The 26,366-nt window shown below is 53.5% G+C and overlaps 1 protein-coding gene and 1 pseudogene across 2 annotated transcripts; both read right to left on the bottom strand.

Moving 5' to 3' along the window:
• Nucleotides 1-8,940: 8,940 nt before the first annotated feature.
• MED16 (mediator complex subunit 16) lies at nt 8,941-26,245 on the bottom strand. Its single transcript, XM_081091878.1, has 15 exons — nt 26,172-26,245; nt 24,576-24,747; nt 23,354-23,461; nt 22,855-23,024; nt 19,945-20,376; nt 19,166-19,271; nt 16,841-16,996; nt 15,916-16,127; nt 15,171-15,377; nt 13,482-13,692; nt 12,857-12,990; nt 12,581-12,773; nt 11,975-12,191; nt 9,965-10,048; nt 8,941-9,360 (listed from the first exon to the last, which is right to left on the bottom strand). Exons 2-15 carry the CDS (start codon nt 24,706-24,708, stop codon nt 9,234-9,236), a joined length of 2,490 nt encoding a protein of 829 aa, XP_080948004.1. The 5' UTR covers nt 24,709-24,747; nt 26,172-26,245; the 3' UTR covers nt 8,941-9,233.
• Nucleotides 14,152-14,967, bottom strand: LOC308519226 (small ribosomal subunit protein eS27-like; annotated as a pseudogene). The gene is made up of 3 exons: nt 14,963-14,967; nt 14,494-14,618; nt 14,152-14,280 (listed from the first exon to the last, which is right to left on the bottom strand). The product of its transcript is annotated as a small ribosomal subunit protein eS27-like (transcript).
• Nucleotides 26,246-26,366: the final 121 nt, after the last annotated feature.

Genomic DNA, 26,366 nt, shown 5'->3' with positions numbered 1-26,366 from the left:
GCCTGTTTGTTGATTTATTGATGGGAGCCATTCTGACAGGTATGAGGTGGTATCTCATTGTGTTGTTTGGGGTTTTTTTAATCTTCACCCGAGGAGTGAGGATATTTTCCCACTGATTCTTTTATTTTTTATTAAAAATATTTCTATTGATTTCAGGGAGGAAGGGACAAGGAGAGAGAGATAGAAACATCAATGATGAGAGAGAATCACTGATTGGCTGCCCCTTGACTGGAATTGAACCTGGGACCCTTCAATCCGCAGGCCAGCGCTCTATCCACCTAGACAAACCGGCCAGAGCTCCATTGATTCTTTTAGAGAGAGTGGAAAAGAGGAAGGTGGGGGTGGAGAAGGGGGTGGGGAGAGAGAGAGAAACATCAATGTGAGAGAGACACACCTATTGGTTGCCTCCCACACTCACCCCAATAGGGGGATGGGGGCAGGCAGAGATGGAACCTGCAACCCAGGTATGTGCCCTTGACTAGAAATAGAACCTGAGACCTTCCCTTGTGCAGGCCAACATTCTAACCACTGAACCACACTGGCCAGGGCTCTTATTTTGGTTTTGATTCACATTGATGATTAGTGACGCTGAGCATCTTCCTATGTTCGTTGGCCATCTGTATGTCCTTTCTGGAGAAATCATTATTTAGGTCTTCTGCCAAATTTTTAATTGGATTGTTTGTTTTATGATGTTGAGTTATGTGAGTTCTTTACATATTTTGAATATTAACCCCTTATCAGATAAATCATTTTCAACTATCTTCTTCCATTCAGTAAGTTGTCTTTTTTTGTTGTTGATGGTTTCCTTTGCTGTGCAAAACTTGTTTTTGTTTTGTTTTGTTAATTCTCATTCGAGGTTATTTTCCCATTGATTTTTAGAAAGAGTGGAAGTGAGAGGGAGAGACAGAGAGAAACATCGCTGTGAGAGAGACACTTTGATTGGTTGCCTCCTGCATGCACCCCGACCAGGGCTAGGGAACCTGCAACCACGGTACATGCCTTGACCAGAATTGAACCCGGGACCGTTCACTCCACGGGCCACCGTTCACTGAGCCAAACCGGCTAGGGCTGCAACACTTTTTAGCTTGCTGTAGCACCGTGTTTATTTTTTCTTTTGTTTTTCTTACCTGGGGGGACATATCCAAAAAGATATTGATAAGAGTGATGTAAAAGAGTTTACTGCCTATGTCTTCTAGTTTTATGATTTGGGGTTGTACATTTTAGTCTTTAATCCATTTTGAATTTATTTTTGTGAGAAATCAGCTGATAGCCTTATGGGACTTCCTTTGTATGTAATTCTTTTTTTCCCCCTCTTGCTGCCTTGAAAATAGTCTCTTTATCTTTAACTTTTCCCATTTTAACTACAACATGTCTTAGTGGGGTCTCTTTGGATTCATCTTGTTTGGAACTCTCTGTGCTTCCTGCACCATGATATCTGCTTCCTTTCCCAGGTTAAGAAAGTTTTCAGCCATTATTTCCTTTAAAAAAATTATTAGAGAGAAATACATTGATTGTTGTTCCTCTTATTTATTATCCATGCATTCATTGGTTGATTCTTGTATGTGCCCTGCAGACCAGAGATCGAACCCGCAACCTTGGCATATCCGGAAGACACTCTAACCATTTAAGCTACCTGGCCCTGGCCCAGCCGTTATATCTTTAAGTAAAGTCTCATTGTTTTCTTTCTTTCTTCTCCTTTTGGGATCTCTATAATGTGAATGTCAGAGTGCTTGAGGCTATCCCAGAAGTCCCTTAAACTATCCTTGTGTTTTTCAATTATTTTTCTTCTGTTCTGAATGGTTGTTTTCCACTAGTCTGTCTTCCAGGCCACTGAGCCATTCTTCTGTGTTAGCTAATCTGCTGTTAATTCCTGCTAATGTGGTTTTCATTTCACTCATATATGCTGAGTGGCCAGATTATTATGACCACCTGACGTTTGTAGGCAAATTAGCTGTAATTTCATGCTGAAGTTGCTAGAGGGCCAGACCATTATAAATGTCTGAATAGCACAACATACCTAAGTATCATTGCTGATCAAGTTCATCCTATTATGTTGATGGCGTATCCCAATGGAGATGGCTTCATCCAACAAGACAATGCGCCATGCCACGGTGCTCATATTGTGCAGGAGTGGTTTCAAGAACATGAGGGAGACTTTACCTTGCTTAGGTGGCCCCCACAATCACCAGATCTCAATCCAATTGAGCATTTGTGGGACAAAGTTAAAAGAGCCATCAGGCAGCTGGTTCCACAACCATCAAATCTCACAGAACTGGACAGTGCTATTCATCAGGCATGGTGTCAGATTCCTCGCATCACTTTTCAGCATCTCATGGAGTCAATGCCAAGAAGAATCACCGCAGTCCTGATGGCAAAAGGTGGCCCAACGAAGTACTGATGGGGTGGTCATAATAATCTGGCCACTCTGTGTATATATATAATTTTTTTTTTTTTTACAGAGAGGAAAGGAGGGGGATAGAGAGTAGAAACATTGATGAGAGAGAAACATCGATCAGCTGCCTCCTGCACACTCCCTACTGGGGATGTGCCCACAAACAAGGTACATGCCCTTGACTGGAATCGAACCTGGAACCCTTCAGTCCGCAGGCCGACGGTCTATCCACTGAGCCAAACCGGTTAGGGCAAGTTATTGTATTCTTTAGGTTTGCTTGGGCTCTTTCTTATACTTTCTAATTCTTTGTTGAAGTTCTCCATAAGTTCCTCTATTTTACTCAAGTTTGGAAAGCATCCTTATGACCACTCTTTTGAAATCTTTTTTTTAGTGGACTTATTATAATTTACAATTTGTACATTGTTTTACATAGTCTCTATAAAATTGTGTGCTCTACTTTACCTTGTTTCATGAGCACTTTCCTGTATTTCTAGTTAGTATTTTAATAATTATGTCACATTTCTTTGTGTCAGTGCCTCATACTACTTGAACATCACTCTGGTCTGTTATATACTTGGTTCCTAAGAGGTTCTCAGTATGTATTTGTTGAAAGAATGCATGAATATCACAAACTTATATTCTGTGCATCTTTTCAATATTTCAAATTAAGGGGCAGAAACATTTTCCTCCTACTCTTCTAGGCTCTTTGGCTGGTCAAATCAAATTGGCATAAAACAGGTTAACAGGAGAAAACCAAATTTAATTATGAACTATGGAGGGGGAAGGGGGTTCTATGGAAAGTAACCTCATAGGGAGACCTGATTATAAATTCCTAAGTGGGCAGGTCATGATGAGTAGTCAAGCCCAGGCCTGTAACTTCTCCTCCTCCTCCTCCTCCTCCTCCTTCTCCTCCTCCTCCTCCTCCTTCTTCTTCTTCTTTTTCTTCTTCTTTTTTAGGGAGCATCTGCTATTTTACTTTTAAAAAACATTCAATTGTTTCTTTTTAAGTTTAAAAAAAAATATGCACGTGGTTTAATAAATTCCCTAAGCAACATAGAAGGTAGAAAGTGAAAAGCCTTCCTTTCATTCCAGTCCTCCCTCTATAACTTCTTTAGTGAAAGGTTTTAAGCCAGCCCTGTCCATCTAGGGCAGCGGTTCTCAACCTGTGGGTCCCGACTTCTTTGGCGGTCGAACGACCCTTTCACAGGGGTCGCCTAAGACCATCCTGCATATCAGATATTTACATGACGATTCATAACAGTAGCAACATCACAGTGATGAAGTAGCAACGAAAATAATTTTATGGTTGGGTCACAACATGAGGAACTGTATTTAAAGGGCCAGAAGGTTGAGAACCACTGCCTAGGCCAGTGATGGGGAACCTATGACACGCGTGTCAGAGGTGACACGTGAACTCATTTTTTTGGTTGATTTTTCTTGTTAAATGGCATTTAAATATATAAAATACATATCAAAAATACAAATCTTTGTTTTACTATGTTTGCAAATATCAAAAAATTTCTATATGTGACATGGCACCAGAGTTAAGTTAGGCTTTTTCAAAATGCTGACACGCGGAGCTCAAAAGGTTCACCATCACTGCCCTAGGGCATCTCCTTTGAATTCCTTATCAGGCAAATTATTAAATTATTTACCTTTTTCTGGAGATTTTTCTTGTTCCTTCAGTTTAGAGATATTCTGTCATTTATTTTGTTTGCTTTCTATGTGATTTTTAAAAAATATCAATTAGACAAAGTAGCTGTCTCTCCCAGTCTCGATAAAGTGGCCTGATGTAGACGCGGCCGCTGTTTGGCCAGCATGTGCCCGCTGGTTTGGGGAAGCTGGTGGGAGCCAAAGGTGTGGGGCACTGGCCACTGAGCTGGAGTGGCCCCGGTAGGGGGGCCAGGTGAGTGTGGTGAGGCCCTGTTCTTTGTTCGAAGGCGACCTTGCAGGCAGACCAAAGTCCATGGATAGATCTTCCGCTGCCTTCTAGAGGCAGAGGGATGTAAACAATGACACTCGTGGCCCCGCCGACCCCCCATCTGGGAGAGTTCCTTCAGTTCACTCTCCAATCTTCTCTGCACGTTCTCTCTCTCCTTTGTCGTTTAGAAAGTGGTCTGGCATAGAAGCGACAACTGTGTAGGTGTTCCGTGTGGGTTTTGCAGTTTAGGAAGCTGGTTGGAGCTGGGCAGGCATTATAGCACCTGGGGCTCCGGCCTGTGGACCTGAGTGACTCCCTGGCAGGAAGGCTAGGTGTGCAGGTGCCACCAGCCCCGTTGTCCCTTTGTTCGGAGGCAAAAGGCTCCAGGCAGTGTAGCTGGGAGCCTCCTGTGCTCACCCTGCAGGCCACATCCCCTGAATAGAGCTCCTGCCGCCCCAGGGTTCTTTGGCCTCTGATGAGGTGAGTTCAGCTGCTCCCTTGCTGCTGCCATTAGAGCAGGACAGAGACAAGCCAGACCCAGGGGTGGCGGAATCCGCCAATAAAAGTACCCGCACCAGTAATGCGGTGCCAGGAGGTGCCAGGAGGGCTGAAAGGTGGTGAACCTGGTTGGGGGGACCTTGAGGTGAAGGGGAAAAGTGGGGAGATCTGACACCATTCATGAGGGGCTGGTTGCCAGGCACCTCTCCATGCCTTGGCCACACGGTGGCGCCCTTACCCCTCCCTACCAATAGAGAGGACGCCTGTCCCCTTGGTCTGGCTAGTGTCCAGCTCTCCTTTTGCTGCCCAAATGGACTGTGAGGGCCTATGTGTGCAAGCACCTGCTCTGGGCTGAGATCTAGGTGTACAGAGACTCTAAAGTTGTGCTTTATGGCCATGTCGCAAATTGGGAAATAGGCTGGGAGAGTTCATGTGGTCACACAGAAGCTACTGGGCAAAGTCTGAATTCGAACCCAGAGCCATGGCCCCTATGTTCATTGTCATTCTCTGGGCTGAGAGGGTCATAGAAAGAGATTGACGGGTGTCCCTGAGCAGCCACACAGCTCTACCCGGCTCCCACCCCCTTCACTGCCCTTCTTCTGGGCAATGACAGGGAGGTGACAGAGGGCAGAACCCAGGCCCCCAGGCCCTGTGCCCCTTCTCCTGCCTGGATGTGGGGCCATTAAGGCCACACTAGTTAAGCCTAGTCCCCAGGGGCACTCATGACTTCCCTTTTGTTGAAAAAGAGAAGGAGGGTCTGAAAGGTGAAGTTGGGTGCCCCACTGGGGATGGGCAGTTGGGATTGGGACCTGTGGGAGGGTTTTGTTTTTGTACATGGAGCATTAATTTATACACAAGAGTTTATTGAGCTCATCCTGTGTGCCTGGCCCTGGGCTGGGCGCTGTGGACACAGCTGACTCCCAGTCCTGCTCATACGAGCCGGTCATGTATTCTGCTGCCTGGGAGCTGACTGATCAGGCTTTCCTATGACGGTGTGAGGTCCTCCTCAGCACGCTCATGAGTTTCGTAAGGAGTTGTGCACATCTGATAAAGGGAACGGGAACGAGAGACGTCATTGCTGGTCATTCTGCACCAAAGGCTCAGTCACTCAATAGGCATTTCCTGAATGAAGTGATGATGCCAGGGAGTGGCTTGGAAATGGGGAGGGAGGAGGATGGCTAGATTTAGCAAATGAAAACACAGGCTGGCTAGTTATATGGGACTTTCAGAAACCAAATACATTTTATATTTTATCTGTCCCAGGTGACACTTGGGACAGACTTACACTAAGAAAGTATTCAGCCCTAACCGGTTTGGCTCAGTGGATAGAGCGTTGGCCTGTGGACTAAAGGGTCCCAGGTTCGATTCCGGTCAAGGGCATGTACTTTGGTTGCGGGCACATCCCCAGTAGGAGGTGTGCAAGAGGCAGCTGATCGATGTTTCTAACTCTCTATCCCTCTCTCTTCCTTTCTGTAAAAAACCAATAAAATTTTTTTTTTTAAAAGAAAGGAAGTATTCACTGTTCATCTGTTCACATTTACTGGGTGTCCTGCCTTTTATCTGACAACACTGGTGGGGGCTGATGACTGATGAAGCTGGGCCAGGCTTCCTTCACCTGGAGGGTGGGATGGGGAGAGGCGAAAGGGGGTGCAGCCTTGGGGGGGGGTCACAGGAGGTTCACCCCCATCCTGTGGTCAATGGGAGCCACAGTAGGTTCCGGAGATGTTTGGGAGGAGGAGGTGGGTTGTGAGTAGAGGAAGGCTGGAGGCCTGGGAGCACCATGGACACCAAATGCCGAGAAGGGATGAGTATCTCCCAAACCCAAGGCACAGGCTCCAGCCTCGCAGCCGCTGCGGCCCTGGTTTCCTCGTCCATAACCAGGCCCAGGGCCGCTGGCCCTAAGGAGGCTGAGGACTCGGGTGCACAGAGAACACTTGCAGCCTGACGGGCTGAACAGCTCTTCCTGTTACAGTCACACTGTCATTGTCCACCCCAGAGGCAGGAACCATGAACTGTGTGAACTGGGCATCCCGATGACTCCAGGTGGGGGATAGGTTGGGGGGCAACAGGACATCTTAATCTGCAGATGCTCCCCCCCCAACATTCTTTCTAGGGGCCCATGGCAGGCAGGCTACCCCAGGTGCCCCCCATTAGCCAATGCTCCCGGGCAGCCTGGCACGTTTTGCCCACTAGGCCCGCAGAGCAAGTTACGAGGTGTTCTGGTGGCCGCTGCAAAACAGACCCCCTGGACTTACTGACATGGAGCCCCTACGTCACTTACGCTCAGCTTCTGCGGGTTGGGAATCGGGAGGCAGGTGGCTTGCCCCTCCTCCACCGCGTCCAGGTGACCGGGGGTCACGTGCAGGCGTCTTCACTCCCCTTGGGTCTGGGCTGGGGAGACTCTGAGCAGGTACGTGGCCAAATGAGGTGCAGATGACATGACAGTAAAAGGACTCCACCCACCTCAACACGCAGATGGCACCGAAGCAGAGTCACAGGTGAGGTTTGGGTGGGACAGACCCAGGGAAACACCTTTGAGGAGGGAAGGCCAATTGTTCCTACTTCCCAAACAGCCAGGAATCTGCTCCTAATTCTGAGTTAGAACAAGTGATTTACAGACATTTCCTCCACTGGCTCATGATGGCTCCGTCCCTCGGGCAGTGACCCCTCAGCCAGGTGTGCCTCCCCCAGAGAACTGCCCTGGGGGATCCCCATTTCACTAAGGGCAGTGGGGCGTGATGGCCAGCAGCCCTCCGCCTGGCCAAGGGCCAGCTTCCCCTTCCCTTCCCGCTGCTGGCTCAGAGCTCCAAGTCCCTGTGGAGAGCGCCAGCCAGACCTCACCGGTCACACTCAGGACTAGACACTGAGCCCTGTAGCCAGGGGTAGGCGGGTTTTCAGCATGTCCCCGGCCCAGGTAAGGGGCTCCCTGAGCTCCCGCCACCCCGAGAGGCCAAAAGGCGCCTGTGCAGTGGTGAGGCATTACCTCCTGCGGGGTGCTCACCGGGCCTGCTTCCCTTGAGCTTCCAGAAGAAAAGCATGAGAACCAGTTACCACTGAGGCAGGCCACCGCATCTTTCTTGGGGGGCTGGGGCGGGGGGGACATAATCAGAGGAAGTGCCTGCTGGTGGCAGGGGTGGGAACCTGAGCAGCTCTGGGTTGGAGGCTGGGAGGGAGACAAATAGAGAGCAAGAAGAGAGACATACACTCAAAGACAGACGAGGCAGACACCCACCCACCTACAGAGAAACAGGGCAGGACAGGCACAGTCCCACCCTCACCAGCCTGCTGCTCCCTTCAGGACCCCTGTGCTGGCATACACTAGGCGCTCCATAAATGCTGACAAATGGGCACACAGAGACAGAACTGCCCAGAAACACATGATGGGGGAGGGGCAGCCAGGATTGGGTGGGACTTGGGGGGCGCTGCTGGGTGATGCCCACCACGTGGCCAAGCACCTGCCCCCCTATACAGTTGAACGTTTACTGGGCCACCTGGGTCAGAGCCACTTGCATGAGCAGATACAACATCGGTAGATACAGGTGAGGAAACTGAGGAAAATGCCTGGCTGGTGTTACCAGCGGCAACCGCTGGACACCCAATAGGTTCAAGTGGGACATTTTATTTTTTTAAATGTTTTTAGAGAGAGAGGAAGGGAGAGGGAGAGAGAGAGAAACACGAGTCAGCTGTTTCCTGCATACCAGGGATTGAGCCTGCAACCTGGGAATCGAACCTGCAACCTTTTGGTCCATGGGATGACACTCAACCAACTGAGCCACAACAGCCAGGGCTCACATAGGACGTTTTAAAGGCCCAACATTCAAAATGCCCTGGACCCTCTGAACTATGACCAGGGGCATCTGGGAGTTGGGGAGCCCGAGGGTCTGGAGGTTCGGGGAAGTTGGCACCTGAGCCACAAGACGTGGGCAGACCTAGGTCTGTCTCAGCACACGGCATGGATAGAGGCCAGCTGTGAAACGGCCCCACTTCCTGGGATGCACCATTAGGCTCCAAGAGAGAGAAAGTGGAGCCCCTGGGCACCCACCTGAGGCATCAGGCCATGTCTTCACCTGCCCCGCCCCCCTCATCAGGCTTGGCTGATGAGCCTCCAAACGCCACACTTGAGAATGACTATTTTAAAAAAATTTATTGATTTTTAGAGGGAGAGAAACATCGACTGTTATTCCACTTACGAATTCCTTGGCTAATTCGTGTATGTGCCCTGACTAGGGACTCAACCCCCGACCTTGCTGTGTGGGGACCACGCTCTAACCAACTGAGCTACCTGGCCAGGGCCACGGATGACCATTTTTTAATGCACGAATAAAGGTCCTGCGTGTGCGGAATGCTGTCACTGGTGAAGGGACAGAATCACCTTCCTATAAAATCCATCAGGAATCTATTTACAGGGCTTGGGGGCCCTAGTCAAGGGCAGCTGAGGGGCATCCGCCGCCAGAGCCCCCCACACAGGCAGTTCTTGATCCAGCGCTGTTCCCACTGTTTGACGGCTGTGGTCTTGTTGGGCGACTTGAGCATGGTCACACAGCCACACCTGCAGGCAGACGTGGGTGGTAGCGCGTGCTGGCAGGGCCCTCTCTCACCTGCCACAGGGCCCTTGCACATGCTGTTCCCCCACCGGCATACTATTCCATGCACTACCCTCCACACTGAGCTAACTCTTCCACATCCTCCCGTCCAAGTTCAGGCATCGCCCCTTCACCTCCCTGAGTGAACCAGGCCAGGGTAGGGATTCCAATCCTGACTTAGACACCGCCTAGTGGTGTGACCTGTGAGTCAGAACCTGCGTCTGGGATCGGGTGGCAGCAATCAGGGCCACGTTTGCAAAGGGCCAGCGCAGGGCCCAGGCCTCACACTGCTGTGGTTGCACCTTCATTCCTGCACTTGAGTTACTAGGAGCTCTGCAAGGGCTGTGTGGTCGGTCACCTGACCACCATCGTGCCCAGGAAAGGAAGCCCAGGACCTCCCGAGGCAGTTCGTCCGTTACAGAAACCGCCTGGTGTGCCCTCTCGACAGCCCCACACGTGGGGAAAGTGAAGTCCACAGAATGGAAGCCTCTCACCCTGTGGTCACTTGGTGGCAGAGCGGGGACAGTGTTTGCCGCAGGCCTGACAAAGGGTCCACAGTGGGTGGCTCACCTCGTACAGGCCTTGCACTCCTCCGTGGGGTGGGCTCCCAGGTGCAGCCTCCGCAGGTGGTCAATCTTGGGCTGGCCCGTGGCCCTGGCAGATGAGAGGGGAGAGCAAATGGGATCAGGCCTCCAATCCCACAACACGCAGAGATGCAGGCCCATGTGCACACATGCGAACAGATGCATGCACACACGACACACCCACTGTGGCAAAACACAAGGGAGTGTGTGCATGTAGGTGTGCATCTACACTCCCTCTACACACAGACACCCTGCAGGGATGGTGCTGGATGGCACCAGAGAACCTGGCAGTAGGAGCTTCTGCAGGAGTGGACCTGGTGGCAGGACAGTTGGTTATATTCGTTTAAAACCATGTTTGGAAGTTTCCAGAACACAGGGTTAAAACCTCCCTGCAACCAGCACACTCATTCACAGAGCCTTTTCTGAACCGCCAAAAAGAGGGAAGCCTGCGAGTCCTCAGGGCGTGTCCTACCATGACCCAAGAAAGGAAATGCAGGGAGGTCCCAGAGCTGGGACCCCAGGGTATGAATGGTATTTCTTTTATTCACCTGTTTTATTTATTTTTTTTTTACCTTCACCCAAGGATATATTTATTGATTTTTTTAGAGATGAAGGGAGAGAGAGAAAGAGAAACATCCAGTGGTTGCCTCCAACCAGGGATTGAGCACACAACCTAGGTTATGTGCCCTGACCGAGCATTGAACCCGCAACCTTTCGGTGTACAGGACGGCACTGCAGCCAACTGAGCCTCCCAGCCAGGGCTTACTCATGTTTTCTGAAACTTCCAAAGTAACAGGGTACTTGGGGAGGTCGTGTGTGCTTCTCCGTCCAATGAGCACTGAGCAGGGGTGGGAGCCTGATGGGTCCCGGCGCAGATGGTGGCCCAGGGTTACAGGGCTCCTGGTTATAACCCTGGCTCAGTGATTGCACCTTTCATTTATTTTCATTTTTTGTTTAATTGATTTTTATAGAGAGGATAGGAGAGGGAGAGGGAGAAACACTGATGTGAGAACGTAACATTGCTTGGCTGCCTTCTGCACGCCCCCTACCAAGGATTGAACCAGCAACCTTTTGGTGCATGGGATGATGCCTAACCACTGAGCCACATCAGCCAGGGCGTGATTGAACCTTTCTGAGCGGTTGACTCCTCTGTAAGATGGGGACAACTCCCACCCCGCTCGCCGCCCCGCTCGCCGCCCCGCCAAGTACTGTGGGCAGTAAAGGATTAACTTAGCAGGCTTGGGCAATCAGACCCCTGTTCCCAAAGACAGGGCTGGCCCTTGACCGCAGGAGTTCTCCTCAGCCCGGAGAAGGTCCTGCCTGACTTAGTGTCCATCGGGGCCGGGACCAGGCCAGATGTGCTTTATGGTGGGGGGCTCAGGCCACGTTATCAGCCTGGCCTCTGCAGAGGCTGGAGCCCAAGGAACCACGGTCAGCCGTGTGGGCATGGCATGCAACAAGTGACAGACCAGGGGGAGGACTCATGGACACCCGAGTGCACAAATCCGTGCAGACTGAGGTGATGGCCCTAGCCAGTTTGGCTCAGTGGATAGAGGGTTGGCCTGTGGACTGAAGGGTCCTGGGTCAAGGGCACATGCCAAGGTTGCGGACTCCATCCCCAGTAGGGGGTGTGCAGGAGGCAGCTGATCAATGACTCTCTCTCATCATTGTTGTTTCTATCTCTCTTTCCCTCTTCCTTCCTCTCTGAAATCAATAAAATTTAAACAAATTTAAAGATAAAAATATGACTGAGGTGATGGTGGAGGGAAGTGACGGATACTAGGAGGTGTGGGGGGGGATTCACTGCCTAAACTAGGGACCTCTCCCAGGGACAGCATTTAGGTCAAGGTCAGAAGGAAGCAGCAGGCACAGCAGAGCAGCCCTGAGGCAGAAGCGTGAAGGAGTCAGGTAGGTTCAGTGTGTGTGTGTGGGGGGGGGGGGGGCACACAACCCTCCGGAAAGAATATGCAAAGGGCCCGAGGCAGAGGGCACCCACCTGATAAGGCCATCCAGCTGCAAGGTGGTGGCGCTGCCAGGGAGAATGGGAGCCTTGCCGAAGTGCAGACGCAGGGGCTGCTTGGGCTGCAGGCGGCTGACCAGGCCGTCACTGACGGGCAGCCAGTCCAAGCTGGGAATGAGCAGCTGGCTGGGCAGCAGGCAGCACTCATCAACGAGGGTCTCGTCTGGCTCACTTGTGGGGCCCTCATCACGGCCTGCGGAGAGGGACCACGGGGATGGCGTGGTCAGCTTAGTGCTCAGGGCCCAGCTCTGACCTGACTTTCTGAGTTGTCCTGGAAGCTCCTCCCCTTCTCTGTAAAATGGGAACCCAACCATTCATTTGAAAAACATTCAGTGAGCACTGGGTGCCTTCCTAGGAACAGGGCTGTAAGAACAACAGAAATGTAACCTGGTGACTGGAGACAAGCCACTAGGTGCCTAATAACAGCTAATGTTGAATGAGCACCCACCCCGTGCTTGGACCTGTGCTGGGTGCTGGGTGAACAGTAGAGACCAAGTCAGAGCCGGTTCGATCTGTGGAAGTTCCTATGCTGGTGGGGGGACTCAGCAGGGTTATATGTTGGTGGGGGGCTGGGAATCTCACAGCAAATCCAGAGCTTGGTGAGCAGGCGGAAGAGCAGGGACATGCTGTCCTGAGTGTCAGAGGTGGCTGTGTACACGGGCAGGCAGCTGGGCTTCAGCAGGCCCCAGATGCGGATGACGACCATGAGCTCCCGCAGCATGCCGAGCGAGGTGCCATCCCGCAGAAAGCTATGCCCAGGCCGCAGCGGGGCGCCCTGTAGGAAAAGGCACTCAGGCTGTGCATTTAAATGTGTGCCACACCCTGTGACCTCCACGGGTGCTGGGGGAGGGGGCACACCTGGTTGGGCAGGCTGGCCAGCAGGTAGAGCACGAAGTCGCCCACCCATTGCAGGAGCTGCTGCAGGGCCTGAAGTGTGTTCATGTCCAGGACAAACTCCTCTGTTTTGAGGTTGATCATGACCTTGTCGATATCTGGAAGGGGAGGGTGGTCAGGTGGCTGGGCCCCACCGTGCACAGGGACCAACCCTGCTTTGCACCGTGGCCTCTTATTACCCAGCAGCACCCGATGTGAGCTGGGCCTGATGAGGTCAACCCAACACTGAACAAGCAAGTGGACAAGATGGCTGAGCTGAGGAGCTTGGAGGAAAGGGCTGGACCTAGAGCAACAGTGTCCACTGCCAGCTCTCAGGACAACCAGTGTCCTTCGGGCCAACCTGCACTGGCCCCTTGCAGCTCCTCCCCAGCATGACTCATCTTTGGTTCCCTTCTGGTTAACATCTGTTCCCAGCTCCAGGCCAACCCCGAGGGCCAAGGCCTCCCCTGCCTTCAGTTACCACCACCATGCTTGGCACACAGTCAGCTCCCAGTGGACAGTGTGCGGGTGGGATTTAGCACATTCCCGCGCACAACTGTGCATGTGCAGCAGCTCTCAGGGTGGCCTGCTGGGTGGGGGCAGGACCCACCAACATCTGTGATCTTGGCGCAGATCTCAGTCAGCCGGTCGCCGGGACTTTTGTCGGGGGTGTTGAGGATGTGTGGGCGCAGCAGGGACTTGAGAGTGGAGCTGATGGCGATGAGAAAGAGCTTGGCGTGGTAGTCACACACGAGGGTCACGGTGCAGGGCGACAGCTTGCACAACGAAGCCTTCATGGCCAGGATGCGGGTGGAGAGGACCTGGGGGTGGACAGCGTGAGGAAGTCACTTTGCCACAGTGTATAGCTGGGCTGGGCAAGCAGAGACAACCTGCCTCATGTCTCTGTGCCCCACCTCCTCATGGCAGAATCAGAAAAGAGAACCTATCTCACAGAATGGGGAGGGTGTCAACCTGGGAGTGGCCCTGCCCCCAGGGGACACTGGGCCTCCCCTGGGGACATCTGTAGTTGTCACACTGGGTGTGTTCCTGGCATTGAATGGGTGGGGGCTGCTCAACACCCCACTGTGCCCAGGACAGCTCCCCCACCGCTGACCTGGCCCAGATGTCAGCGGTGCCGAGGGGAGACCTGTTCTCACGGGATGGGTGAATGCACGAAAAGTATTAAAATGCATTAGGTCACTGCCCATAAGCAGTGATTTTTTTAAATCCAAAATGTGTTTATTGGGATGGTCTCCCACTCATCTTGATTTGAGGGGCTTTTAGTGCTGCTTCCTTCTGAAAGAACATCCTCTGTAAGCCTTGCTTTTCCTCCTGTTGGCTGACAGAGGACAATGGAGCAACCGACACACACAACTACTGTTTGTGCAGAGCTAAAGACGGGGGTGACTCTATAACAGCGGTTCTCAACCTGTGGGTCGAACGACCCTTTCACAGGGGTCGCCTAAGACCATCGGAAAACACAGATATAATTACATATTGTTTTTGTGATTAATCACTATGCTTTAATTATGTTCAATTTGTAACAATGAAATTGGGGGTCACCACAACATGAGGAACTGTATTAAAGGGTCGCAGCATTAGGAAGGTTGAGAACCGCTGCTCTATAGCATCCTGGGCATTTTACACCCACGAAGTAGGAACGGGGGCTCTGCACCAGGCAATTCTCCTCATTTTTCCCCTTCCCCTCTTCTGGAGAGGGGGGAGGAGATCCTCAGCGAGAGGCCGACTGTCGTGGGGAGGTTGTTACCGCCGGAAAAGGCAGCAGTGATTTTATTTCCACCGTGATCAGCGCTGAACCTCTCCGCATCCTCACATCCACCCTAATAATCTCACTCATGTCCTCTCAGGCTGCTCTTATGAAGGGGACCTTCCCCACTTCACTGTCTTACTGGTCACTGCTGGCAGAGGAAAGCTAGCGCCTCTGAGACTGCTCTCTGCAGCCTCCCTGCTGAGCTCGCACTGGAGTTCAGGGCCCCTCGAGGTGCTTGTGCTTTCACAGGCACACACTCTTGTCTCCGGGTCACTGTTCTCTCTTCCTTTCTGATCCCTAAGGCTGCTTACCGCTCCTACCTCATGAGGAAGCCCCACCCCGCACGCACACTCGCGCACTCCAGGCTGTTTGAGACGAAAGCCCCCGCTGGCAGCAGAGGCGGTGGCCCCAGGGGTTCACGTGTCACCTACAGGGCTCTGACTTTCTGCAGAAATCTCTCCAGATGAAGGACTAGGCAAGAAGGGAGGGGGCGCCCTCTGTCGGGTGACGGCACGGGGCCCAGACTACCTGCTGAAGGGCCGCCTTCTGGCGCGTGTACTCCTCGTGCAGCCGCTCCACCAGGCTCTGCACCATGGCGGGCTGCACGTGCAGCAGGATGTCCCACCAGTCATAGCCGGTCACCATGCAGTACTCCAGCAGGAAAAGCAAGTGCCGCAGGGCCAGGTTCACATCCAGCGTGTGGCCCATGGAGGGCGAGATGCGCAGCATGCTCAGCTGTGGGAGAGGAAACGGCTGGTGAGGCCACAGAGGGAGCGCTAGGTGGCCGAGGATCCTCGCTCACCGACGGCTCCGGCACCATGTCCCTCCAAGGGCTGCTGGTCCTGCTGCTGTGGGGGCAGTCGGAGCCTGGTGTACGGAAGTGTTAATGGGCTTGAGGGAGCTGTGCAGTGCTTCCCCAAAACAACCCAAGAGGCCACCCTATACCCACAGGCACATTTGGAGTTACTGGAGCCTTCATTTAGGCTCCATGATGGACACAAACCCATGCGGGAGGGGGCGTGGGGATCCCTCCAGACACAGACATAGGGAAGCTGAGCACCTCACGCAGGACAGGCCTGTGGACGGCAGATGGCCCCTAAATGCAGGTGCTGAGGAAATGAACCAGGAGTCAGGCAGACACCAAAACAAGTGGCAGGCGCCCGACATGACTAGACGGAGCCCATTTCCTCCAGGACGGCCAGGGGGAGGGGGAGGATGCTCCCCGCCACACGCACTAAGTGGGCAGCTTTGGGGCACCTGGGACAGCGCTTACCTTCCCATGGTTGTCAATGCCCACGAGGGCCAGGGAGGTCCAGGACAGCTGCATGGCCTTGAAGTGGACGGTGGGGCCCGTGGTCCGAGGGCGCTTGATAGCTGGCTCATCCATGGAGCGCGGAGCTGTGGAGCTGAAGAAGATGGCCATGGTCTGCAGTGACAGCCGGTGCACGATGTGGACGCTACCGTCATGGAAGGCCAGGGCCAGCCCTAGGGGCAGGGCACATGCAGGGTCAGGGGCAGGAAGGGCCTAGAACAGGCCCCTGGGCAACCGTTCTGAACAATAGGAAGTGACTACTCTGGGGACGGGTGAGCCCCAAGCCACAAAGGGCTCATCACCCCCGTCTGGCTGGCTGCCCCCATGGCCGTTACCTGCTCCTCCTTTGCCAACAGCCTATGAGAGTCAGGGGAGCAAGCGCTGCCAGCTCAGGCTGCACGTCCCCGGCCCCCTTGCAGCTGGCACTGTCTTAGCTGATGTGAGCAAGCGCACAACTCCCAGGGGGACAAGGAACACGAAGGGCCTCATAGCAGGAGCAGAGGTCAGTAAGGTCAGGGGCTCCTCAAGCCCAAAGCTTGTAATGAACGTGTAACAGGGCTGGGGCTGACTGTTAGCCATCCCAGTGCTTCCCGCCTGATTCGCTCACGGTCACAGGCTCCAGGGAGTGAACCCAGGATCAGCGTCTCAGCAGCTACAAGGGAGTGCTGCTTATCTGCAAAGTTTGCCCCCAAGTTTCCAACCCCTGCCTTATTGATTTCTAACTACCCTTTATCAGCTAAAGAAGCAGCTTTTCATCCAGCCTCATAGCCCTTTGAGCTCGTCTGATCCTGAAAGTGGGGCCACCTCCTCGCTGGGAACTGACTTGAAGGCAGAGGCAACTCTCCCAGCTTTAAGACCCAAGACCCGAGCTCCGAGACCACCATACCCAGGCCAGGGTAGAACTGCGTGTCGCTGGCCACCTTCAGGTCAGTGTTGGTGAGCGAGATGGGCAGCTTGGGTAGTGCCACGGCAGACACTCGATCCAAGTCGTTGGTGGCTGACAGGATCCGCCATTTGAGAATCATGGGCTGCTTGTCGCCAACTGAAAAGGGGGCAGGGACACAGGACAGCAATGGAATGAAGACAAGACAAACACCACAATGGGGGGCCCTGACATTGGCCAAGTTCCCTTCTCTGATCCTAGTGCCTGTCCCCCACAGGGGCCCTACCCCAGCCCTGGCCACCCAGTACATCATGCCCCAGCCAGGTGGTGGGTGCAGGACGGGTATATGACCCAAGGTGGCCAACAGAACTCAATCCTGGGACTTCCTGGGGACGGGGAGGAGGCATCCTTCGGGAAGCTGTCAGCTGGTGGTAGTGGGTGCCCACTTGATGGACCCAACACACTGAGAAGGGGGACACCACCCTCCATATCCTGCCACCACACAAACCCCCAAATTCCCCTAACTCAGCCAGCTTAGGTTTGGTTTTGTCCCTTATGACCTAAGAGATCCTAGGTAGGACCCCATCTCTCCCCATCAGATAAGATGCACCCCTTCCTGCACCCACACCCTCAGGGTAATGAGGAAGCCCCTCTCCAAGAAGTGGACTGATTTCTGTGAATCTGGGCTTGGCCAGTGGGCGCTGGTGAACATGGTATGAGTAAAGGATCAAACAGTGCTTGTACCCAGGACACTGAGGTGAGCAGACTGGGCTGCGGGGATGTGCGCCATGGGAGGATGGGCCCAGCTGGTGGTCAGCAGCCTGAGCCCGGAGGCTGATGGCAGGCACATGGAACCAAGCAGGTACAGCGGGTGACCCAGCCTAGAATAATATGGCCTGTGGTTTTTTGTTGCTATTTTTCTTTTTTTTAATCCTCACCTGAAAATATTTTTTCCATTGATTTTCAGAGAGAGTGGAAGGGAAGGGGGAGGAGGGGAGAAAGGGAAGAAAGAGAGAGAGAGAGATTGACATGAGAGAGATACATGGATTGGTTGCCTCCCACACATACCCCAACTGGGGCGGGGGATTGAACATGCAACCCAAGTAAGTGCCCTTGACTGGGAATCGAACCCACGACCCTTCAGTCCGTGGGCCAACACTATAAACACTGAGCCAAACCGGCCAGGGCTGGGCTGCGGTTTGTTACTGACTGTCAGAGGGCTCCTCTCTGCCACCATCTACGTGATTTGTGCACCAGGTGGCTCCTCACAGTTTATAAACTTGCTGTAAACCCAGTAATGGACTCGTGGCAAATGCTGTCCCCTCAGGGAAAATGAAGCCCAGAGAGGTTAGAGTGGGTTTCAGTATCCGGCATGGAAGACACTGGAGTGTCAAGGTAACAACCACAGCAGAGTTCCAGGGAGGGTTTGTGGGCTGGGAACAGTGCCCAGCATTTAAACCCTTCCTGCCTCCCCCTCGCCCCCCACTGGTGCACATGGAGGCACTAATGCAGCCCTGCCCGCCCCCTGTGGGGCCACCAGCCACATCTAAAAGCTCCCGGGATGCTTGTCCAGGGACAGGGCAATGTGGCCCTCTTCAAGTTAATTACTCTGCAGCCACAACAGACAGCTTATGTAACCACCTTGAGCAGCGAATGGAGCCTCTAGGGGCCTCTTGACACAGCTTCATTAGCGGCTTTTGTTTAGCAGTGCCCCCGCCCCCAACATCCAACTACCCCAGAGTCCATTAGCACTAATCAGCAGAAAGCAGAGCTTTCTTTCGCCAGGAAAACATCTGCATCTGTGTCTCAGGGCAGGGTTTACCCCCCACAGCCCCACTATCAGGGGCTGAAAACCAGTAGCTTTTCCAGCTTCCCACTGACTTCAGGCCTGGCCAGGCCAGTGTGTTCCAGGGTCTGTACTGAGGAGGGGGTGCCCGTCTTGGGGCCATCCTGAGCCATGGGGTCTCCCCATGGGTGAAAGGATGGGGGAGAGGGAGGTGAGACTGTAGGCTTGTTCTTGGTAAACTCAGTTAAGCCCTCCAGCCTCAGTTTCCTCACTCTAAACCAGAGTTTGTGCAAGATTCCATGGCTTTTAGGATTAAGTGCCTCCCTGCAGCCAATCCCCCCTTGCTGAGCTGGTTCAGCTCCTGGCTTTGTGCCCAGGACTTCTGCTCTGCTCTTCCTCCACCAGCCAGCCCTACACGCCCTACAGGTTTCAGGGTGAGGTGGCTGGGCTGCCTGCGGGGTGACTACGAGTAAGGACTTCACCTCTCTGCACCCAAGTTTCCCCAATTTAAGTCAAATGCCCAGCCCCACCGGGGGACTCACCCACAGGAGAGATCTGCTGGAAGATGTTGTTCACGGGGAGCCCCTCCTTCCTCAGGGACCAGCACTCCACGATGCTGCTTGTCTGGCTGGAAGCGCACAAGAGCACCTGGGAGGACAATGGGTGGCTGGCGGCGGCGGCACCTTGGGCTTCACACCTCATGGGAGGCCCTCGCTCTAACCCAGGCTCAGGTGCTGCCTGCCTGATCCAGCTACCGCCCCGCCCCAGGCCTGTGTCTGCTCAGTCGCTCACACTGGCCCTGGCCTCACAGCCGCTGTGGGCTCGGATCCAGGCCTACCTATCCCCCCCGCTGCTGGAACAGCACACATCACCCCACGGTGCCCTCCCTGGTACCTGGGGCCTGACTGCTGCATTATGATGGGAACAGAGTGACTTAGTGGGGTCAACTGAACAGCAGCCTCACAGATATTCCTGTCCTGGTCTCAGGACCTGTGGACATGTCACCTCACATGATAAAAGGACTCCGAGTTAGGGACGATTCTGGATTCCCTGCGGAGCCCAGTGTCATCAGAGAGGCAGAGGGTCAGAGATGGTCGGGGCTGTGCTGCTGCTGACTGTGACAATGGAGAAAGGTGCCAAGAACCAGGGAGACAGCCTCTCTAGAGGCTGGAAAAGGCTGGAAATGGTTTTCTTTGGAGCCTCTGGAAGGACAGCCCTGCCTACACCTGGGTTTAGCCTCGTGTGACCCATGTTGGACTCGCGACCCAGGACTGGAAATAAGAAATGTGTGGCACTGTGGCCGCATCCCCGGTGGCCTCACCTGCTCAGACATGTCTCGGGCCAGGAACTTGAGGTGGGTGATGGCGGGGAACTTGTCCTTGCGGTTCAGGTCGGTGGTACAGCGCATGAAGAGCGAGGGCAGGATCTCGGTGTCGATGCGACACTTCTCGCTCACCACACTCACGCACACCTTGTAGAACTGCACGGGGGAGGCGCTGCTGCCATCCGCCGTGGCCACCACAATGTTGCCGCCCCCCGTGAAGGCAATGTCGGCCAGGGCAACGCGGCCACGCAGCCGGCACAGGCTCTCCGTCGACGTCAGCACCTGCCCGCTGGGCTTCAGTAGGGACACAGTGACCAGGCCGCTGACTGTCACTGCGATCCAGCCCTCCATGGGCTTGCCCCCAAACAGAGTGAGCGACGGTGAGAACTTGACTCGGGAGAACTTCTCCCCGAAGCTGGAGGCACCTGACTGCAGGGGAGTGAGCGAGGGTTCTTAGTATTGGTTCCTCCCCCACCTAGGGCATGAGGAAAGATGCCCCATTGAGCTGTTAGGGGTCTGCCTCTTGTGACCCGACGACCCCCTTCTGGGAGCCACACCCACAGAAACAGAGAAACAATGAGGTAGAAGCTACAAAAGCGTGGACTTGAATTCAAATCCTGCCTCGGCCACTTGAGCACGCTGTCATATGGGCCTCTCTGACCCTCAGTTTCCTCATCTGTACTTCAGAGGACCCTGCTGAGAGTCAAATGACTGAATCCATGAAGGACAGGAGTCAGCAACCTTCTCCTGTAAGGGGCCAGACACTCGGTGTTTTTAGGCTTGCAGGCCGGGTGGCCTCTGCTGGTGGACTACTTGCTCTTTCTGAGTTTGTAGAAGCAGCTGCCAATAAGACTGTTCACAGAAACAGGTGGGGCTGCATTTGGCCCGTCGGCTGAGTTCAGGAGGTACCATAAAAGTACTGGCTGCTGCTGTTTTATTACTATTTTATGTCAAATTAGGTTTAAGTTACGATTTATGTGCAACAAAATTCACTCTTTTTTTAAGCATATAGTTTGATGCGTCTTGACAAACGTATTGTCATGGAAAACCACTAAAATCGTGACCAGAATCCACTCCCCTCAAAAGGGCCCTCATGGCCCTTAGCAGCCAGTCCCCATCCACCCTACCCTGGGCCCTGGTTGTGTGGGTAATTTCGCCTTTTCTAGAACTGTACCTGAGTGGAGCCAGTGTGCAGCCTGTAGCCTGGTTTCTTTCACTCAGCATGACACTTTTGAGCTCTGTCTGTGCTGTTTAATCACTGAAACAGCACTGAGCTGGAGGCTACACAGGGTTTCTCTAAGTGGTCTGAGAGCAGTGGTACACCCCTCTCCTGTGAGCTGGAACAGAATGCAGGTTCCTGGGCCTTTGACCTGTGCCAGGCCCCAGGCTGACTCCTCTCATGCATTCTCTCAATGAATCCTCACCATGACCCACCACCAACCCCATGTGATAACAAGCAAAGTGATGCATGTAGGCATGAAGTCAGGATTTTAACTCAGGTTCCCCTTGATCTAGGAGGCTTCAGTCTTAACACATGGCGGACGATCATGAGAAATCTCACTTCATATTACACAGTGTTTTACAAAGTATCATACTTTAAAAAGATATTAGCTTTAAGAACACGTAATAAATAACTTCAAAATGCAATGGATATTTAAAGCGTGCCTTTAACAGTTATGTAAAACGTTTTTTGTATTCATTCAATACAATGAATGAATACATCTCATGCAGGAGGCAGCGATCAATGCTTTGCTCTCACATCAGTGTTTCTCTCTTTCCCGCTCCCTTCCTCAAAATCAATAAAAACGTATGTTTTTTAAAAAGTGATATGTAAGGTGTGGAAAGTGAGACATAAATCTCCAACAAGCCTGAGTAAAATGCCCACCGTTCCCCCCTTCTATCCTGCAGGGGTGATCCCAGTGTCCGCCAGGCACCAGATGTAGGAGAGCACCATCACAGAGCCATCAGTTAAACTGGGTGGCTCACTGAGGAAAGCAGCCACCAGTTAAATGGGAGGTGGTTCACCGAGGAGAGCAAGCATCAGTTAAATAGACGGCTCACTTAGGATTGCAGCCATCAGTTAAATGCATGTGCCCTTTGCACCCCTAAAAGGCTGGGGCCCTCACCACCCCCCAATTGTGAACGAGGAAGGACTGACAGGGCCTGGACAGGTTGGAGGTGGCTACCAGGCAGGCTAGAGACATGTTGTCACCCATGCCAGGCACCATGGGAGTCAGGGGTATATAATGTGTGGGGAGGGGAGAAGAGGAAATGGGAGCTGGGCTGGAGGTGAAGGGGTGTACCCTGGCCACGGGGTAAAGCTAGCAATAAAACTACTGGTCTGCAATGGGTTAACTATGACACTGGGCTAAATCAGGGCATGGAGAGAGGAATTCTGGAATATTACTGAATCAAAGTGTGGACTGGGTTCTCAGGACAGTATAATGGAAGATTCACTGAGGACAGCAGCCATCAGTTAAACAGGTGGCCCACTGAAAACACAAGTGCCAACTGAGAGCTTGATAAAAGGTATGAGCCAGGCCCCAGGTTCAAAAAACCAGAAGATGCCCTGCCTAGCCAGTTTGTCTCAGTGGATAGAACGTCGGCCTGTGGGACTGAAGGGTCCCGGGTTCAATTCCAATCAAGGGCACATGCCCAGGTTGTGGGCTCAATCCCCAGTAGGGGGTGTGCAAGGAGGCAACTGATCAATGATTCTCTCCCATCATTGATGTTTCTCTCTCTCTCTCTTGTTCTCTCCCTTCCTCTGTGAAATAAATAAAAATATATATTTTAAAAACAACAACAACAACAGATGCTGGTGGTGGGAGAGGAGGAGGAGCCAAGTTGACAGATGGATGGATAAAGTAAGTGGTCTCGTCCACCACGTTTACTCAGGAAGACACCCACCTTTTCCACGTGCAGTGCCAACTTCACACCATTGTGCAGCCAAGACAGGGCCACGATGGGGTCCCCCTCCACCAGGCTTCCCATAGGGCTCTCCCAGCTGTTGGCCAGGTGGTCCGCCATGCTCCAGCACTTGATTTGTCCATTGGCATCAGCTGACAGGAGCCGGGAGCCTGTGTGGAGCAAACCTGCATCACAAATCCCCACCAAGGGCAAGGACTATCACCCGCAATACTTCAAGGACCTGGGAGAAGCTGGCCCAGTGAAAGTGGAGCAGGGGAGTGGCACAAGGCATGATGCGGAAATGGCTCTGAACACAGGAACAGGAAAAGCAGTAGCCGCAAAGCCGTAAATCGAAGGTTCCAGTCCCAGCTCTGACTCTGGGGACAGGACCAAAGAAATACAGAACACATCTCCCTGGGATTCAGGGTCAAGTGTGAGCATCACCATAGTCTCCTTCAGCCACACAGGACCCTACCAACCTTACCAGCCCCACCCTCACCTGACTGGTCCCACTCGAGGCAGGTGATGGCTTCGCTGTGCTCGGAGCTGATGGAGTGCACGTCCCAGGGGTGCTCCGTGTCCAAAATGTGGATCAGGCGGGTCAGGTCTGCAAGAGACAGGACGGGGCACGGTCAGTTCAGTGACAATGATGTGGCTCTGAAGTCATGGAGGAACCCAGCAAAAGTCTCACCCGAAGGGAAGTCATGGAGATGTTGCTAACTATCTATACAGCCTGGGAACTAATGAGGAACGGGCTTGTGCCCCCTCGGGAAAAAGAGCAGGCCTGTGAGTTTGCCACCAGTGTGTCTACGGCCACGTGTTTAGAGACCCAGAAAACAGAACAGGAAGAGAATGACCCCAAAATTCTAACAGTGTGCTTCTCCGTGGAAGATAATAGGTGGTTCTCTTTATCCTAAATTTCTGTGCTTTTCTAAATTTCTCTGACAAGTACTCATTACTCAAATGATGGAGAGAAGACTGCGGTGGGCATGCACCTTACAGGCTTTCAAAAGTCACAAGTGACATGTGCTCTGGCCAGTGTGGCTCAGTTGTTGGGCATCATCCCATGCACCACAAGGTTGCTGCTTCAATTCTCAATCAGGGCACATGCCCGGGTTGCGGGCTTTATCCTCAGTGGAGGGCATGCAGGAGGCAGCGATCAATGCTTTGCTCTCACATCAGTGTTTCTCTCTTTCCCGCTCCTTTCCTCAAAATCAATAAAAACATATGTTTTTTAAAAAGTGATATGTAAGGTATGGAAAGTGAGACATAAATCTCCAACAAGCCTGAGTAAAACTCCCACTGTTCCCCCCTTCTATCCTGCAGGGGCGATCCCAGTGTCCGCCAGGCACCAGATGTAGGAGAGCACCATCACAGAGCCATCAGTTAAACTGGGTGGCTCACTGAGGAAAGCAGCCACCAGTTAAATGGGAGGTGGTTCACCGAGGAGAGCAAGCATCAGTTAAATAGACGGCTCACTTAGGATTGCAGCCATCAGTTAAATGCATGTGCCCTTTGCACCCCTAAAAGGCAGGGACCCTCACCACCCCCCAGTTGTGAACGAGGAAGGACTGAAAGGGCCTGGACAGGTTGGAGGTGGCTACCAGGCAGGCTAGAGACATGTTGTCACCCATGCCAGGCACCATGGGAGCCAGGGGTATATAATGTGTGGGGAGGGGAGAAGAGGAAATGGGAGCTGGGCTGGAGGTGAAGGGGTGTACCCTGGTCATCATTCCGGAGGTCCGTGGTGAAAGCAATGAGGTTGCGGCAGGACCAGGCGCAGGCCAGGGGCACTGACGGACAGTGGGTGCTCTTGGGCCACTTCTCCCACTCGCAGACATAAGCCAGATCCATTGTGCCACCTGCCACAGGTCACACACTGAGAACAGTCACCTGAGGAAGAGAATGACCACCTGAAGGAGGAAGTGACAGGGAGGACTGGTTTGCCTTTGCCAAGTGCCTGCAGGGTGCTGAATGCCATGCTGGATGCTGGGTCACCATGAGAAATGGAAAGGACCCAGTCCCTGCCCTTGGGTCTTACATGTGTGTGTCCGGGGGGAAGGCTGCATTTTAAACAGAGGGCAAGCAAGGGAGGCCACACCGGGGAGAAGACGTGAGCAGACGTGCATGTGAGCATCTGTGCAAAGGCACAGAGGGTGCATGGAGCCTGGGGTGTTTAAGAAGGGGCCCAGTAGCCAAAGCCGGTTTGGCTCAGTGGATAGAGTGTCGGCCTGCGGACTGAAGGGTCGCAGGTTCGATTCCGGTCAAGGGCATGTACCTGGGTTGCGGGCACATTCCCAGTGGGGGACGTGCAGGAGGCAGCTGATCGATGTTTCTCTCTCATCGATGTTTCTAACTCTCTATCTCTCTCCCTTCCTCTCTGTAGAAAATCAATAAAATATATTTTTTTTAAAAAAAAAGAAGGGGCCCGGTTATTGGAGTAAGGTGGGAGGTGACAGCAGGGTCCTGGCTTTCCCCCTGCGTGGCACAGAAGTCCCAGGAAGGCAGTGATTTCTTTGTATTTCAGCAGGCCCCCTCTGCTGTCTGGAGGATGCAGCTGGGGGTGGGGTGAGCTGACTGACTGGTCCAGGTGAGCAGTGGCAACTGAGAGGTCAGACCCTGGGTCTGTCCGTTCGGAAGGGCCCGGTGGGCTACCTCTGGCAGAGTTGGGGAGACAGGCTGGGGGAAGTCAGCAGTTTGTTTTTGGCGTGGGCTTATGGATTGTAAGAATAACAATAACAGTGAACTTCTCCTCCGTGCTCTCTATGTGCCTGGCCTCCATTACGGGTTATGTCCTTTCACCATTACAAAAGCCCAGTGAAGTTAGTATGATAAACGCTTTTTTCAATCACAGCCCCCACGTCCGAATCCTTCAGGCCCCGCCCCCAAAGCCCTTTCCCTTCCCCTTCAATCTGGCTCCCCAGACCCCGCACCCAGTCTCCTCTAAAACCTCCAGGCCCAGCCTGAACTCCTAGGCTTCGCCGCAGGGACTCCCCAACAATCCTTAGGTCCGCTCCCGGAGCCCTGCAGCCCCGCCCTAACACCCTTGGCTTTCCAGACCCCGTCCCCACATCGGGGCCCTCCAGGTTCCGCCGCCAACTCTCCCCTACAACTCCAGGCCCGGCTGAGGACCCCGCTTCTGCAACAACCCCAGGCCACGCCCAGGCCGCATACCCAGCACCCTTTGCTTCTCCGACCCGCCCTCTGACCCCGCAGGCCCCGCCCCAGCCCGCGAGGCCCCGCCTCCTCCGGGACGCGCTCCCGGGGGTTGCCCGGAGGCCGGCCGGCCCCTCTGGACCCCCGTGCCTCTTGCTCACCGGGCCAGTCAGGGCGCCGCGGCCGCAGCCCGCACTCGTCCTACCTCCCCGGCTCCGGTGCCGCCATCTTCCCTGGGACCAACGAGTCGCCGGCGCAGCGCGGCCGCCTCCCAGAGGCTTCTGGGACGGCGGCGGCGCTGGCTCCGCCCACTTCCGGGCTTCTTTGTGAGGCTCAATAGACTCCCAGGAGCTACC

This window comes from Myotis nattereri (genome assembly GCF_964212035.1).
Source record: "Myotis nattereri genome assembly, chromosome: 5".
Lineage (NCBI taxonomy): Eukaryota > Metazoa > Chordata > Mammalia > Chiroptera > Vespertilionidae > Myotis > Myotis nattereri.
The sequence above is the reverse complement of the archived record's forward strand: the minus strand, read 5'-3'. Positions and strand labels throughout refer to the sequence as shown.